This window comes from Chlorocebus sabaeus, chromosome 7 (genome assembly GCF_047675955.1).
Source record: "Chlorocebus sabaeus isolate Y175 chromosome 7, mChlSab1.0.hap1, whole genome shotgun sequence".
Taxonomy (NCBI): Eukaryota; Metazoa; Chordata; class Mammalia; order Primates; family Cercopithecidae; genus Chlorocebus; species Chlorocebus sabaeus.
The window spans coordinates 15,869,904-15,886,067 of record NC_132910.1 but is presented as its reverse complement, the minus strand read 5'-3'; the positions used below and the strand labels follow the sequence as shown (position 1 = coordinate 15,886,067).

The 16,164-nt window shown below is 35.3% G+C and overlaps 1 protein-coding gene across 23 annotated transcripts in view; it reads left to right on the top strand.

Annotated features, from left to right (window-relative positions):
• The window catches only part of FIP1L1 (factor interacting with PAPOLA and CPSF1), an 85,775-nt gene that overhangs the window by 28,132 nt on the left and 41,479 nt on the right, over positions 1-16,164 (top strand). For 12 of the 23 annotated variants that reach the window (XM_073017380.1, XM_073017378.1, XM_073017375.1 and 9 more), the window contains 2 exons: positions 3,231-3,340; positions 11,878-11,985. In XM_073017380.1, the coding sequence (XP_072873481.1) occupies positions 3,231-3,340; positions 11,878-11,985 (218 nt within the window). The remainder of the gene's footprint in view (positions 1-3,230; positions 3,341-11,877; positions 11,986-16,164) is intronic. The other 11 variants (XM_073017386.1, XM_073017385.1, XM_073017383.1 and 8 more) reach the window with 1 other exon arrangement.

Genomic DNA, 16,164 nt, shown 5'->3' with positions numbered 1-16,164 from the left:
AGCCTCCCGAGTAGCTGGATTACAGGTGCCTGCCACCACTCCCAGCTAAGTTTTTTAGTTTTAGTAGAGACAGTTTCACCATGTTGGCCAGGCTGGTCTCAAACTCCTGACCTCGTGATCCGCCCACCTTGGCCTCCCAGAGTGCTGCGATTACAGGCGTGAGCCACCATGCTCGGCCTACAGTTAGAATCGTATGCTTTCTTTTACAACCTCAAATGGATATTGCTCATAAAATTAAAAAATAATGCTTTCATAAACATTAAAGCCTGTCATAAAATTAGTGGCAATTAGTAACTTCTTTCTTAGTCTCTCTGTATAAATAACCAGTGAACCATTTATTTTCTCCCTGTCGTGCAAAGCCAAATGGTCAATGCAGTTGATTTCAGATTGAGCATTTTTTAAACTAAATTATTGAAGCATACACAGACTTAATACTTTCGAAGAATTATAGGAATATGAAAGGAAAATTTTGAAATCTGCAGTTTTTACCACCAGAGAGTTCTAAGACATTAAAGAGTATTTTTCTTTTTAACCAATGAAAGAATATTTATGTGCCGAAAAAGATGAGATATTTTTGTTATGGAAGCAAGTGATTGTGCCTCAGACTGGAATCCTTTTGAATTCATATTTTTTTTCCCTGTGAAGAGAAACCAGGAAGAAGAAAATCCTGTGACACTAATGCATCATCCCAGGTGCTTTCAAAGGATTCCTTTTTGTATGGGAACTTATAAGAAATCACACTATTGCTGTAATGAGATTCTTTTGGGTGGTTGAGTAACTTTCCTTCATTCCTCTTCTTCTGGTAGACTCAGTAAAGTTAGCTGGAGAGATCAGTGATCACCAGAGAGTGAGCTGCGTGGTAGAGCTTGAATCCAAGTGGTCCAAACACAGTTTTTATTCTTATCCCCCCTCAGGGGAAGGGTGCTCATGAATGGAGTGGCATGCATCTTCACTGAAGGCAGTGTGTCTGTGCTGTTTTCTTCTCATGCCCAAATTAGGTAGTCTCTATCTGTTGATAAAAAGGCTCATAATAAAAATAAAAAATACAAAAAGGAATTGTTGAAATCTCATTTCTCTGTCACACAAAAGTGAAGCGATAGCTTTCAGTGTAAACCAAACAATCTGTAAATAGTCTGGAATATCTGTGTGACTCTCTTTACAAATGACAAACCTCACAGTACTGTCAGCTGTGTTTTCTAGGAAGGTTACTGATCGCAGATTGGAATTTGGCATATATATTGTAAAGGTAAAGTTGACATATTGGATGTTGATATGTATTAGATAATTTCTATGGTTTTTTTCCTTGAGCAGCTCAGTAGATGATGGTGGTATTTATTTATATGGGGAAGACTTGTAGAGGATCAGATTAGGGGAAATTAGTAGTTTTGTTTTGGCCACGGTAACTTTGAGATGAAAGAAGTTACACAGAAATTACTGGTGGTCAGGGGAGCAGTTGGGACAATAGTGTCAACTCTGAATATTCCTTGACATCCCCAGGCAGAATAATGCATTTCTTTTTGTGTTATTATAACATCTTTTATCTCTTAGATTTTTTTCATGATATTTATTATATTGCTCTGATTGTTGGTGTGTTTGTTTTTTCCTAAGGTCCAGGATCCTGTTGTGTTTCTCTCTATCAGCTTCTGGTACATAATAGATATTCAATAAATGATGAATGAATAATGTTTACATTCTCTCACCAGATCCTGTCAGTTTTACCTGTCAGGTATCTGTCAAGTCCATTTCTTTCTGTTCCCATTGCCTTAGTGCTGATTCTCATCATCTCATTAGAATCAGGGCATTTAAAAAAATTTTTTTGAAGTGGTAGAACTCATTTTCAAATAAACTAAATGTAAAATCCTCATTATATGAGGGTATCAATTAGGGATTGGTTTGGACACTATTAATAAGAGATCTATCTGACTATAATGGCTTAAGTATAAAAGAGTTTCTTTTTCTCACACAATGATTAGTTGGGAGGTAGACGATTTTGGAATTGAATTGGTAGTTCAGATATATCAGTCAAAATGTCTTAAGATTGTCTTGGCCTTTGCCTCATGGGAAAGGAGAGCAATGCTGAATTTAAGTGGAGCAGGGAATTTAAATAGAATTTAAATAGAACATAAAATATGCTGTGATATTATTTAAGTGTAAGGAAACTTGAATTTAGTTTGTTTAAATTGAATAGTTTGATGATAATTTTAAGATAAAAAGATGAGTATAAAAGCAGAAGAGCATAAAGAAGTCATTTCAGCAGTCTAGAGGAATGTGACTGGGCCACAATCAAAGTCTCTACTAAGAGCAGAAAGGATAGGCAAATCTTGGAGAAATTATGGAGTAAGTAGATAACTGGTTTTGAAATTAATATTAAGAGAGAGAAGGCTGGGCGTGATGGCTCACACCTATAATCCCAGCACTTTGGGAGGCAGAGGTGGACAGATGACTTGAGGACAGGAGTTTGAGACCAGCCTGGCCAACATAGTTGAAATCCTGTCTCTGCTAAAAATACAAAACTTAGCCAGGCATCGTGGTGCACACCTGTAATCCCAGCTACTTGGGAGGCTGAGGCAAGAGAATCACTTTAGCCTGGGAAGTAGAGGCTTCAGTGAGCTGTGATTGCACCACTGTACTCCAGCCTGGGCGACAGAGTGAGGGGAGGTATTAAGACAAGTGATTGACTTCAAGCTTTTAAGCCTACTGAACTGGCAGGATGATGGTACTTTTAATGGTGATGGGAGAAATTGTATGGATGTACAGTAGCAGATTATTCACATTTGTGTTACAGGAAATCACAGTCTGAATAGAAAATGGTCAGAATGGGTAAAATGGTCACCTGTTGTTTTCTTAGAATAAGGGTGGTGAACACAGAATGGGAAAATTCTTCAAGGCCTTTCTTGAATTCAAAACATGAAGTCATAACCAAGTATCTGGGACCCATTTGTGGTGATCTGTGAGAATTTATGAAAGTGCCAAAAAATTACAGTTTATTCTGCTTCTAAGTGTTATTAATGTGAACTTTTTGATAGTTGGAACATTTTGATCCCATGCTCTGTTTGGTGCCTTTCACCTAATACTATTCTAAAATAGGCTATTTTTAATAAATATTCAGCAAAGAAACATTCTTAATGTTTAACTTCAAATTAAATGTTGTAAACTTATTTTAACGTCTAAAGTCCATTATGTTTGAGTTTTCTATTAAATTAAACAAGCTAATAACCTTTTTTTTTAAGGTACAGCAGGGAAGAACTGGAAATTCAGAGAAAGAAACAGCCCTTCCATCTACAAAAGCTGAGTTTACTTCTCCTCCTTCTTTATTCAAGACTGGGCTCCCACCGAGCAGGTTAGTTACGTAGTTGTAACTCAATTATTGTACGACATTGGTATCTTTACATTGTGTTTATGTTATATTAAGTATAAAAGCTCTGAATGTTCTACCAAAAAACTGGAACATTCTACTTTGTTTTAGTACAAAATGAATTCTTCACAAGAAACTTCTTGATGTTTTTCCATCTAAAAAGCCTAGGTAAGCAAGAAGTGAAGTGTGGTATATAGTTATGTATATGTATAAAGAAACAATCTTACATTCAAGAGAGGTGGTAATAATAGTATTCGTTGTTTCCTGTGCTCACTATTCTTACATAAAGAATTATTGGACTTCTAAGTCTAGATCTATTGGCCTGAAGGTCTTTTGCTAATTTTAGTGAAAGAGGCTATTGAAATTTCAGCTTGGAAGATCTTTAAAATTGGAACCATTTTTTTGTTGTGGTTTGGTTTGATATGATAATACCTCATATGTTCCAGAAGGTATCAGATGTAAGAGGCAAACATGCTAAAAAATGTCTTTTTTACTTAAATGTGACAAATGGTTACCCTATTATGCCATTACCAGGAAACTGGTAAAGGATAGTTGGCTAAGGCTGGTGAAGTTTGAGGTTAGTAGTTTAATCTTGCACTAGATAAGATGACTAAAATCTGGGCCTGAAACAAATTAATAACCCAAGTATTACTAGTTCTCGGCCAGATCACTTACCTTTTGTGTTACTTGTTTAAATTTATTTTATATAGTTTTCTGTTTTTGTTATTCTGCAATTTTGTATTGTTATGAGAGATATTTTAGAATAATCTAATGCAGGAAGAGACCTTACAGTGGCATCTAGTCTAGCTCTAAGATAAAGATTCTTGAAGCTTTCAGCCAAAATTAAATGTTATAAAGTAATCCAGGATTTTTGTGAATTGTCATAGACATAATGAAATGTGATTATTTTCTCAAAATGTTTGGTTAAAGAATTTATGATAGCTAAGCTTTTAATATGTAGTAATATGTAATATTTTAATATGTAGTATTCTTTTGGCTTGTACATTTTTTAAGAGGTTGATTTTCATTCATTGAGTTTATGATGTTCTGCAATATAGAGTGTTGGTAACAGCTTGGTCTCTGGAGTGTCAGATTTCTGGAGTTCAGATGCTGGCTCTGCAGCTTACTAGCTGTGCTGTCATTGGGCAAATTCCCTGATCATCTTATGCCTTGATTTCTTAATCTGTAAAATGTAGTAATAGTACTTCCCTCACAGTGTAGTTATATACATTCAGCGGATTCATTTATGTAAAGTGTTTTAGAACAGTGCCTGGTACCTAGAAAGTACTCTAGATGTTTGCTATTATACTTAAACTATTTAAAAATCAGTAACTTTTCTATATTTTGCCTTTTTTTGTTGTTGTTATTGATTGGCTTTTCAAAATTTGGGCCAGATTACATAGGGCTGTGTGCCATTATAAAGGCTTTGGCTTTTCCTATAAATTAAGTAAATGGGGACTCACTGGCAGATTTTGAGCAGAGCAATGAAATCCTACTTAGATTTTTAAAGTTTCGATTTAGTCGCTTTACTAAAAACAGACTATAGAGTTACTTAGGATGGGTGAAAACAGGGAGGCCAGTTAGGAGGTTGCAGCAATTATCTAGGCAAGAGGTAATGGTAATTTAGACCAAGATGATGGTGTGGAGATACTGAGAAGTCGGATACCAGATATATTTCAGAAGGTAAGCCCATAGCCTATCTTGATGGATTGGATGTAGATTGTAGAGGAAAAAGCAGTTAAGGGTGAATCCAAGGTTTTTGTTCTGATCAACTGAACCAGAATGATGGTTTTGTCATTTACAGAGGTGGAAAAGACCATAAGGAGGAGTGGTTATTGGAGGAAGAAGACCAGGAGTTCAGTGTAGAACATAATAAAAATGAGATGCCTATTGGACATGCAAGTGGGAAATTTGAGTAGGAAGTTGGCTGTATGGATCTGGAGTAGAAGGGAAGAGTATGGTTTGGAGATAATAAATTTAGGATAATCAGTGTTTATATATTATTTAAATGAAACTACAAAATGGAATAAAGAGGTAAGTATTGATGGAGAAGTGGTAAGAGACAGCCTTGGGGCACTCACTTGTATGTCAGGAAAATAAGCATTAACTAGTAAAAGGAGACCAATAAGGAGGAATGATGAATGAAGTAGGAAGAAAACCCACTGTATGTCTTGAAAACAATGTGTTTCAAGAAGGAGAAATGTCAGCTGTCAAATATCAAATCCAATTGATTGGTAAAGAAAATAAAGACTAAGAATGACCATTGGATTTTATTCATGGTCTTTGGTGATCCTGACCAGGATCATTTTCATTTGTATAAAATGAAGTTAAAAGACTTTGTAATGGATTCAAGAAAGAGTGGAAGGAAAAGAATTAGATAGAAAATATGGGCACTTTTTGGAAGACTATTTTCTTTCTTTGGGGGCGAGAGAAATGGGACAGTATCTGGAGGGAAATGTGGGATCAGGAGAAGTTTTTTTTCAAAACAAAAAACCCCAGCATATTGGCTGGGCACTGTGGCTCATGCCTGTAATCTGAGCACTTTGGGAGGCCGAGATGGGCAGATCTGTTGAGGTCAGGAGTTTGATACCAGCCCGGCCAACGTGGCGAAACACCATCTCTACTAAAAATATAAAAATACAAAAATTGCAACGCACACTTGTAGTTTAGGCTACTCAGGAGGCTGAGGCAGGAGAGTCACTTGAACCGAGGAGGTAGAGGTTGCAGTGAGCCAAGATCGCACCACTGCACTCCAGTCTTGGCGACAGAGTGAGACACTGTCTAAAAAATAATAATACTTACAGCATTTTGTGTATTTATGGGAATGAGTTACTGCAGGAGAAATTGATGATGTAAGACAGGGAAGTTGTAGAGCAATGCCATTTAATAAAGCCAAAGGAATGAGATGTAATATGCAAGTGGAGTAGTTGCCCTTAAGTAGAAGCATGGACTGTTCATTCGTAAGAACAGGAGGGAAGGCAGGATACAGGGCACCAGTGCAGATGGGTAGGTGGATAATGGAATGGGAATAATTGAAAGTTCTCTTCTGTTTGCTTTCATTTTTCGCAGCAAAATAATATGCAAACTTATCTGGTGAGAGTGAGGCTGTTGGAAATAAGAGACCATTGGAAGGTAGCATTGAGTGAGAAGAAAAGAGGTCTGAAATAGGTTTTTGGAGCTCTGTGAATAAACTAGGTGAAAGGAGTAGCTGGGCAGCTGGAGTGAAGTGTGGGGTCAAGAGAAGCCTTTTTTTCAAGATGAGAGAATTACAGTATTTTTATATGCTGATGGGAATGAGTGACACAGGGAGAGAAACTGTACAGTACTACTTCCTTTTCTGGGTTTCGCTTTCCTTGGTTTCAATTACCTGTAGTATGTTACAATAAGATATTTTGAGAGAGACCACATTCATATAACTTTTATTATAGTAGATTGTTTTTAGATTGGTGCAAAAGTAATTGTGGTTTTGGACCGTGAAATTTAAATCATAACTAGGCTCAAACACGTCTTTATTAATCAAAATAGGAACTATTACAATCATATTTTTTGCCAATGAGAAATAAGTTTCTTTATTCCTGTAGTGTAAAAATCCGTGCTTTGGGATTTGACAAAACTCTTGGAAAGCATTTTCTGTATCCCACTGATTGTGGAAGCGTTTTCCCTGCAAAAAGATGCTGTTGAGATGCTTGAAGAAGTGGTAGTTGGTTGGCAGGAGGTCAGATGAATATGGTGGATGAGGCAAAACTTTGTTGTCCAATTCATTCAACTTTTGAAGCAATGGTTGTGCAACATGTGGTCGGGCATTGTTGTGGAGGAGAATTGGGCTCTTTCTATTGACCAATGCCAGCTGCAGGCATTGCAGTTTTTGGTGCATCTCATTGATTTGCTGAGCATACTACTTAGATGAAGTGGTTGTGCTGGTATTCAGAAAGCTGTAGTGGATTAGACTGTCAGCAGACCGCCAAACAGTGACCATGATTCTTTTCTGGTGCAAGTTTGGCTTTGGGAAGTGCTTTGGAGCTGCCTCTCTGTCTAGCCACTGAACTGGTCATCTCCAGTCATTGTATAAAATCCACTTTTCATCGCATATCACAATCCGATAGAGAAATGGTTCATCGTTGTTGCGTAGAGTAAGACAACACTTCATGAGGATGATTTTTTTGATTTTCGGTTAGCTTATGAGGCACCCACTTACTGAGCTTTTTCACCCTTCTGATTTGCTTGAAATGCCAAAGGACCACAGAATGGTTGTTGAGTTCTTCGACAGCTTCTTGTTTAGTTGTAAGAGGATCAGCTTCGATGATTGTTCTCAGTTGGTCGTTGTCAACTTCCAATGGCCAGCCAAGGTTCTCGTCTCCTTTGTAAAACTTGTGGAACTACCACTGCATTGTATGTTCATTAGCAATTCCTGGGCCAAGTGTGTTGTTGATGTTGCGAGTTGTCTCTGCTGCTTTATGACCCATTTTGAACTTGAATAAGAAAGTTACTCGAATTTGCTTTTTGTCTAACATCATTTCCATAGTCTAAACATAAAATAAACAGCAAGTAATAAGTCATTAGCAGAAAAATAAATAAATAAATAAAGCGAGAAATGCCCATTAAAATGATATGTAACATAACCAGTTATTTAAGAATGTATTCCAGTACCAAACTGCAGATCCCAACAGTTCAAAAACCGCAATTACTTTTTCACTCACCTAATATAATTGTTCTCTTATTATTGTTGTTAATTTCTTACTGTGTTTAATTATAAATTAAATTTTATAGGCATGTATTTATAGAAAAAACATTGTACATATTGGGTTCGGTACCATCTTCAATTTCAGGTATCCACTGGAGGTCTTAGGATATATCCTCCACTGAGGGTCTTAGAATATATCCCCCAAGAATAAAGGGGGGACTGCTGTATATTTTCAACTTTTCTCGAGATTAATGGCCATGGGTTTAAAATGAGACAAGTCAGCTGCTTTTTGGATGTTTCTGTTACTCTTTTCAGGTATATGAGTGTTCATGCAGATTAGCTAGAGTTGGATTTAACAGAAGTTGATGTATCAAGCAATTATAAAAAAGGAATAAAGGAGACAGGTACATGAGCGTTTACTTGAGAGAGTTATTGTAATGATGGGCCATTGGCTAAGAAGAGATGGAGGGCAAATATAGGTAAGGGAAAGCTGAAAGGAGGTAAAGAAAGGATGGAAAAATTAGCAGGGCTTTCACTAGTAAACCAAAAATGAATAATTACCACTGCTACCTATAGAAGTTACCTACGTTTTCCATACTGTCACTTTTGTACGTAAAGGCCAGTAGCCACAACTCATTAGGGAAGTTTGTTTTCTGAACTCCATTTGATAAAAAGGATACTTTTCAGTCATTGTGAAATATTTCCCATAACAATATTTGTTTTTGTTTTATTCATTATATTTATGGAGATTGGATAGACATCTTTGAAAGTAAAATTGTATTGACTTTAGGGAGAAAACAGTAAATGTTATTCATTAAGACATAATACAGGACGCACAGTAGATGTTTAAGACTAACGAGCTGTACTAGTGACCTAAGCACTGTATTTCCATTGTTGAAAATCTTAGATTGCCTTATTAGTGTATAGATGAGTATTGATATGCTTGCACAGAACTTTTAAAAATATTTTTTCATGCTTTATCAATAGAAATGCTGGGTTTCCAACTTTTTGTACTACCCAGCAAATTGGCATTAAGTAAAATTTTATATTTAATATATCGGAATACTTTGCTTAATCTTTAGAAGTTTTCATCTTTTTGTGAAATACATACGTACAGAAAAGTGGCATATCAGGAGTGTACATCTTGGTTAAATTTTTATAAACTAAACATACTTTTGTAAATCAGGATGTAGACTGATAATGTTTTCATTACCCCCAAAAGTCCCCATTATGCCTCCTTCATTTGTTGTTGTCATTTAAAAAAAAGTTTTATTTTGACAAAAATTTAAACTTAACAAAGAATTGCAAAAAAAGTACAAATAACTTCCATATACTGTTATCCAGATTTTCCAGTTAATAACATTTTGTCATATTTGCATCATAATTTCTCAAAAACATTGTTCTTACTGAGCCATTTGAATGTTAATTGTAGGCATCATGCCCCTTTACTCTTAAGTACTTAAGCATGTATTTCCTGAGAACCAGGACCTTCTGTTAGATAATCATATGGCACAGTTATCAAAGGCAGAAAATCTATTAGTGAATCAGTACTTTCATCTAATTGCAGGCTATAAATTTTGCAAGTTATCCCAATATGCTTTATGGCAATCTTTCTTCCTGGATTTAGGACTTAATCCAGTTTCTCGTGTTAAATTTAACTATTTTATCTTTTTGTTTTTCTTAAATCTGGATCAGCTTCTTAGCTTTTCTTTGTATTTCTTAACACTGAATTTTAGAAGAGTACAATCTAGTTGTTGAGTAGATTGTTCTTGGGTTTGCCTGATATTTTCTCATGATTAGATTCAGGTTTTGCTTTTTGGGCAGGAATACTATGTAAGTGATGATGTACTCTTCTCAGTGTATTGGCTTGGAGATACATGATGTCAGTTTGTCATGTTTTATTAGTAATGATAATTCTAATGACTTCGTTGTGGTGGTGTCCTTTGGGTTTCTGCACTGCAAAGTTACTATTTTTTCCTTTGTATTTAATAAGTAATTTATGGAAAGACTAAACCTGTTCCTCTTCAAACTTTTTAGGGATTTTAGCTCCAGTGATAATATTTTCTTTAGTCAGTTATTACTGTAATGGCTGCAAAATAGTGATTATGTAACTCTTATTTCTCTTAACATATATTAGTTGGCATTCTACTTTAAAAATGAGCTTTCCCACTCCACCACTTATCACTTAGACTCATAAATTCTTATTTTATGTGTGAGAAAGTATGTATGTGTGGCTTACAAATATAGCTTATTTGTATACATGGTGTTTAAACCATATGTATGATTTATATATACTGAAATTCATTTTGATGTTCAAATTGTTCCTCTTCAAAGTTGCTCCGTGACCTTTTGATATGTCTCCACCGGTTGGTTTGTTTTTTTTTTTTTAAGGTTGTTTTTATAGTTTGGCATTACCAGGATGTTCCAGGCTTATCTTGTAGTTTCCCTGTTTCTTCCTTAGAAGCAGCCATTTTCAAAGGCACTCTGATTCCTTTTAGTGGGGAATGGTAATTAAAAAACAAGTTCAGGGTGCTAGCTGTGCCCATTATACTAGGGCACCCTTATTTCCAGGCCTTTTCAGCACTCAGAGCTGGGAAAGAATTAGCATCTTCAAGATGAAATGGCCATGTGTGTTTTTTAAAATACATTTTAGTCATGAAATCATCATGTTTCTTTTACTTCCATTTGAGCATCACAGGATTCTTATTCCTATTTCCCTTTCCCTATTCCACGTTGCATCTCCTTTTTTTTTCCCCCCCTGAAGAACCTGGCTCCCAGAATCTTGAATTACACATATAACAGATTCAGAACTTTTACTGTTATAAGAAAACCTATTCAGTAGAGTTTAGGATTTGTTTACAGTTTTTTCTTTGACTCTTTTTAAGCTAAGGGTATATAGTTCAAATATTGGGTTCAGAAGTTTCCTACAGAGTTGTTTTATTAATAATTTAAAATATATAATTTGGTTCACTGTATCTGTTTGTATGCAGTTTTAGCTTTTGTTTTTCCTTCCACATTCACTGATTTATTTTTTGCATACGTTAAAACATCTGACAGTTCCAAAGGCAAGAGTATCCAAAGATATATAGAAACTTGTCACAACTTTCTCTGTTTCTTTTATTCCTGTCAGAACAGATTTCATTTAGTTTCTGGTTTATTTTTCCTGTTTCTTTTTACATAAACAAGCAGATGCATAAACATGTATATATGTCCTTTTGCTTTGAAAGAGCATCTTATTAGTTCTGTAAAGTATTGGCAGTAGTGCACATATCTGAACTTTTTATGAAGTATGTCAACAGGGATAAAATTAACTTTTTTGGGAACTTTACTTTGAAAGAGTTATTTTGAAATGGATTTTTTATAAAAATAGTATAGGTTTTTATGAAACACGTCAGAGTGTTGATGTTAACTGGTCACACTAACAATACTTATATTCGTTGTTGAAGAATATAGGGAAAGAAATACCAAAATTTTGATTAAGATTTTGTAAAACTGCAAAAATTAATGTTAAGAATTCATAGAGGCACAGAAATGTATTTTTTAAATAATGTATTGTAACCTGATGTAAATCCTTAGTTCTTTTCTCATTTCTGCATTGACATCATACTATGTTGAAGAATATTTCTAAAAATATTCTAGAGTTAATAAAGTGTTGATAACACATCTATATTTAAATACTTAGTACCACAGCAAGTAGTTTATATGACTTGAGAATGATATTGTAGGAACATACTAAAAGACTTTAGAAAAAGCATGTCAAGGAAAAAAAAAAAAAAAACAGAACAAGGGGGGTCAGAGACAACAATATGTAAGAAAAAACATAGAAAATTTATCTCACCAGAAACAGCACCTCTTCTCAGTCTCAGACAAGTACTGCCTCCAGAAAAGCCAATTCAAGCGTTGGGAAGTGGCAGGATCGATATGGGAGGGCCGAATCACCTGATCTAAGGTAAGGCTATTTTTAAACATTGGATACTCCCTGATGTGTAGATCATCAATGTTGTTTTGCCTTAATAGTAAGATAATAAATTTAGACTGTACCATATTTTTACCCTCCAAATTACGCTTTTTCAGGGTACAGTTGTAGGTTTTTTAGTTATCTTATAAATCAAGACCCAGCACTTGTCTTGCCACCCATCTTTCTGGCCGTTTATAGTATTTAATGAATTACATTGAACCATGCTAATGGATGCTCAGTAATTTTTTTTTTCTTCCTCCTTGCTGCAGGTTAATTCTTTCTCATACCACATCCCATTTTTAAAAAATTCCCAGGTGCTTTTCACTACTTACCGAATAAAACCTAACATTCTGAGCCAGTATTTACATTCGGACCCGTAAAATTTGACTCTACTGAATCTTTCCAATCTTATACCCTACTATAGTGCAAAAACCTGTGATATCATTAAGTGGACATAGTAGCTGCCCTGGAATATGCTATTTTCTTTATTGTTGTTATGCTTTTGTTAATGATCTACCCTCCATTGAATTTTGGTTTGTGTTCTGAATCTTAAATTTACAAAGCATACAACCTTGAATGGATATTATAATTTCTCCGAGCCTGAAAATTGAAATAATAACTTCATCTTTAAGGGATGCAATGAGAAGCAACTATGTTCCAATATGAAAGTACATTACCTACAGTGATCAATCTGAGACATTGCTTTCATAACCTGACTTCAAAATGCAGACCAGAATACTTCCCTAATTTATCATTTGAGGTTTTAAATAATTATGGTATACAAGGGGTAATTTTGTTTTTGTTTTGCTTTTGTTAGAGAATTTTAAGCAATTTACCTGGTTAGCTCAATGCTATATAAATATATTTACAATTGTTTTAATTTAAAAACTTAAAAAATACAAATGTAAATTGTGATCAGATACCTTTGATCATAGCACCTAAAAGAAAAGGGAGGAAACACTACCAAAATTTGATTTTCTTACGTTTCGTTTTCTATACAGTCCTAATTATATATTCCACATGAGTTGTAAGTATTTCCTGTTAGGAAAGAAGCTTAGTCATTCTTAAAAGTGGATATACATCTCAAAGTAAGAATATCTACATTGTAAGTCTAGTAACTAATGTAGATAAAAATATATTACCTGCATTCTTAGAATAGTGTCAGTTGCATTTGTTGCTTTAGTAGGTTAAGGAAAGTTTTCATCTTATTATTTTGAAAGTACTCGTTGATTTTTTAATCTATGTATTATGTAATATTGATTTGTCTTTGAACACTAAAAATCTACTTGAAAAACCAATAGAAATTTCAGGAGTTATTTTAAATAAAGGTTAGATCTGACAAGTGTAGAATGAAGTGTGTGAGTCTTTTCACATTCAACATCTCTGTGGAACCTAAAAGTTCATAATCGTACTAATACAATTTCTGTATAACAACTAACTCGATTATTGCATAGAGAAACACTTGAATTTATATTTAACCTGGCAGTGTGCACGGCCTATTTACTGAACCTAAAAGGGCCAGACAACAAGATCTTATAAACTTATCATGCTATTGATAAAGAAATTTAAACTTAAAACTGTTTTATTGCATAAATATTGGACTTGGATTTTAGGTTTAGTTTTGTCAGTAACTACCTGTGTGAATTAAGGAAAGTTTTCTAACATGCCTATGCCTCCATTACCACAATTGTAACATAGTAGAGTTATACGGTGTAATTTGGAAAGCCTCTTCAAACCTGAAATTCTTTATTTTTTGACTAGTCCCTGGTTTACAAGGGAAACTAGTCCTTGGTTTACAATGGAAAAAGAGATTTGAGAAATTAGAGAATTTGCCCAAATTCACAGCTAGTTAAGAGGCAAAACCAGAACTAGAATACCTGCTTTTCTGGCTTGTAGTACCGATAGTTCAGGCAAGTCCACTTTCATAGACAAAGGCATAGAAATACTTAAAATAGGCCAGGCATGGTGGCTCACACATGTAATTCCAGCACTTTGGGAGACCGAGGCAGGTGGATCACTTGAGGTCAGGAGTTCAAGACCAGCCTGTTCAACATGGTGAAACCCTGTCTCTACTAAAAATACAAAAATTAGCCAGACGTGGTGGTGGGCTCCTGTAATCCAGATACTCAGGAGGTTGAGGCGGGATAATCACTTGAACCCGGGAGGTGGAGGTTGCGTGAGCCGAGATGACGCCCCTGCATACCAGCCTGGATGACAGAGTGAGACCCTGTCTCAAAAAAGAAAATAAAGAAATACTTAAAATATGTTATTTTCAATGTAATTTTAAACTTTTTTTTTGTTTCTTTGGCTTTGTTGTTTTAACATCTGAAATTCCTTTTATATCAGCTATTTGACTTGGAATGTTTTATTTTAAATTGTTTTACTTTAGATATAATACTTTATTTTTGGACATCAGATGGCTAATTTATAGCGAAAATATTGGTTCCCATACCTGAAAGAGATACATCTCAGTGCTTTATCTTTAGCAACTCCATCTATACCTACTTCTCTCTAAAAAAGATGCTTTGGAAACAAAGAAAAACTCCTCACTTTGACTTCGTAATTAGTCTCAAGGAATATATGTGGAAGGAAATTTGAGGCTGTATTTTCATTATGTGTTTTGTGCTTTAGAAAATTCCAAAAATAGGCTGAGTGTGGTGGCTTATGCCTGTAATCCCAGCACTTTGGGAAGCCAAGGCAGACGGATCACCTGAGGTCGGGAGTTAGAGACCAGCCTGACTAACATGGAGAAACGTCGTCTCTACTAAAAATACAAAAATTAGCTGGGCCTGGTGGCACTTGCCTGTAATCCCAGCTACTCGAGAGGCTGAAGCAGGAGAATCACTTGAACCTGGGAGGCAGAGGTTGCAGTGAGCCGAGACTGCGCCATTGCACTCCAGCCTGGGCAACAAGAGTGAAACTCTGTCTCGAAAAGAAAAGAAAAGAAAATTCCAAAAACAGATAACCTGGATAAAAGCTACTTTTTCTGTTTTTAAACACACACACACACACACACACACACACGCACGTGTTCTCTCTCTCTCTTTCTCTCTCTCTCTCCCCCCTGCTCCCCCCCTCCCTCCCCCTCTCTCTGTACCCCCCTCTCTCTCTTTCTCAGGCTACTTTTCCTCTTAAAATACACACACAGATTCTCTCACTCTCACTCTCTGGTAGTGTAAGAAAAACTAGATTCCAGCTCTTGTAGTTAATGTAACTGACAAGTGTAGAGTTTGAGGCATTGCTTAAATGTTTGTAAAGAGCAAGTAAATAATGATTAAGATCTTTTTCGTAAGTTATTATATTTGGGCTGGGCGCTGTGGTTCATTGCCTGTAATTTTGTCACTTTGGGAGGCTGAGGTGGGTGGATCACTTGAGCTCAGGAGTTTGAGACCAGCATAGGCAACATGGCAAAACCCTGACTCTACCAAAAATACAAAAATTAGTTGGGCATGGTAGTGTGCACCTGTGGACCCAGCTGCTTGGGAGTATAAGGTGGGAGGATTACTCGACAGGTGAGGCTGCAGTGAGCTGTGATCATGCCACTGCATTCCAGCCTGGGTGACGGAGCAAGACCTGGTCTCTAAATAAAAAATATATATAAATAACAGTTACTATATTTTAAGTTGTGGCTTTATCATATGCTAGTGACTATTAATTTGCATAATATAGTGTTTTTCCAACTTTAACAGTATTCTTCAAGCCAAATCTGTCTGTATTAACAATGACATTTTATTGGTATAAGTTTGCTTTATAAATTCAAATTTTAACTCTTGTGAAACTAATTAGAAGAATGAAGCAGTTTTAGTGAGTGTAGGAAATTGAAACTGGTAGTATGGATAATTGCTGTAAACATATCCTAATGCACAGTTTGTTTTTTTATTTTGTTTCTATTTTTTGTTACCAAGTTCTGTTCCTCTTAATTTTCAAGTGATAGTTTATTTTTCTTAAGCTTATGTTCCTATATTAGAATGCTTTTTAACTGATTCATGCTCTTGAATGAATAGTAAAAATTACTTTTCAATGTTAAATCACAAATACAAAATACATGTATTTCTTATATTAAACACAATACTTATAATAAAACTGAATGTTAAATGAATATTGTATCTAAGAATGACCTCTTCCTCTGACTATCTCCTTTTATGTCTTGATGAGACACTGTACTGAAAA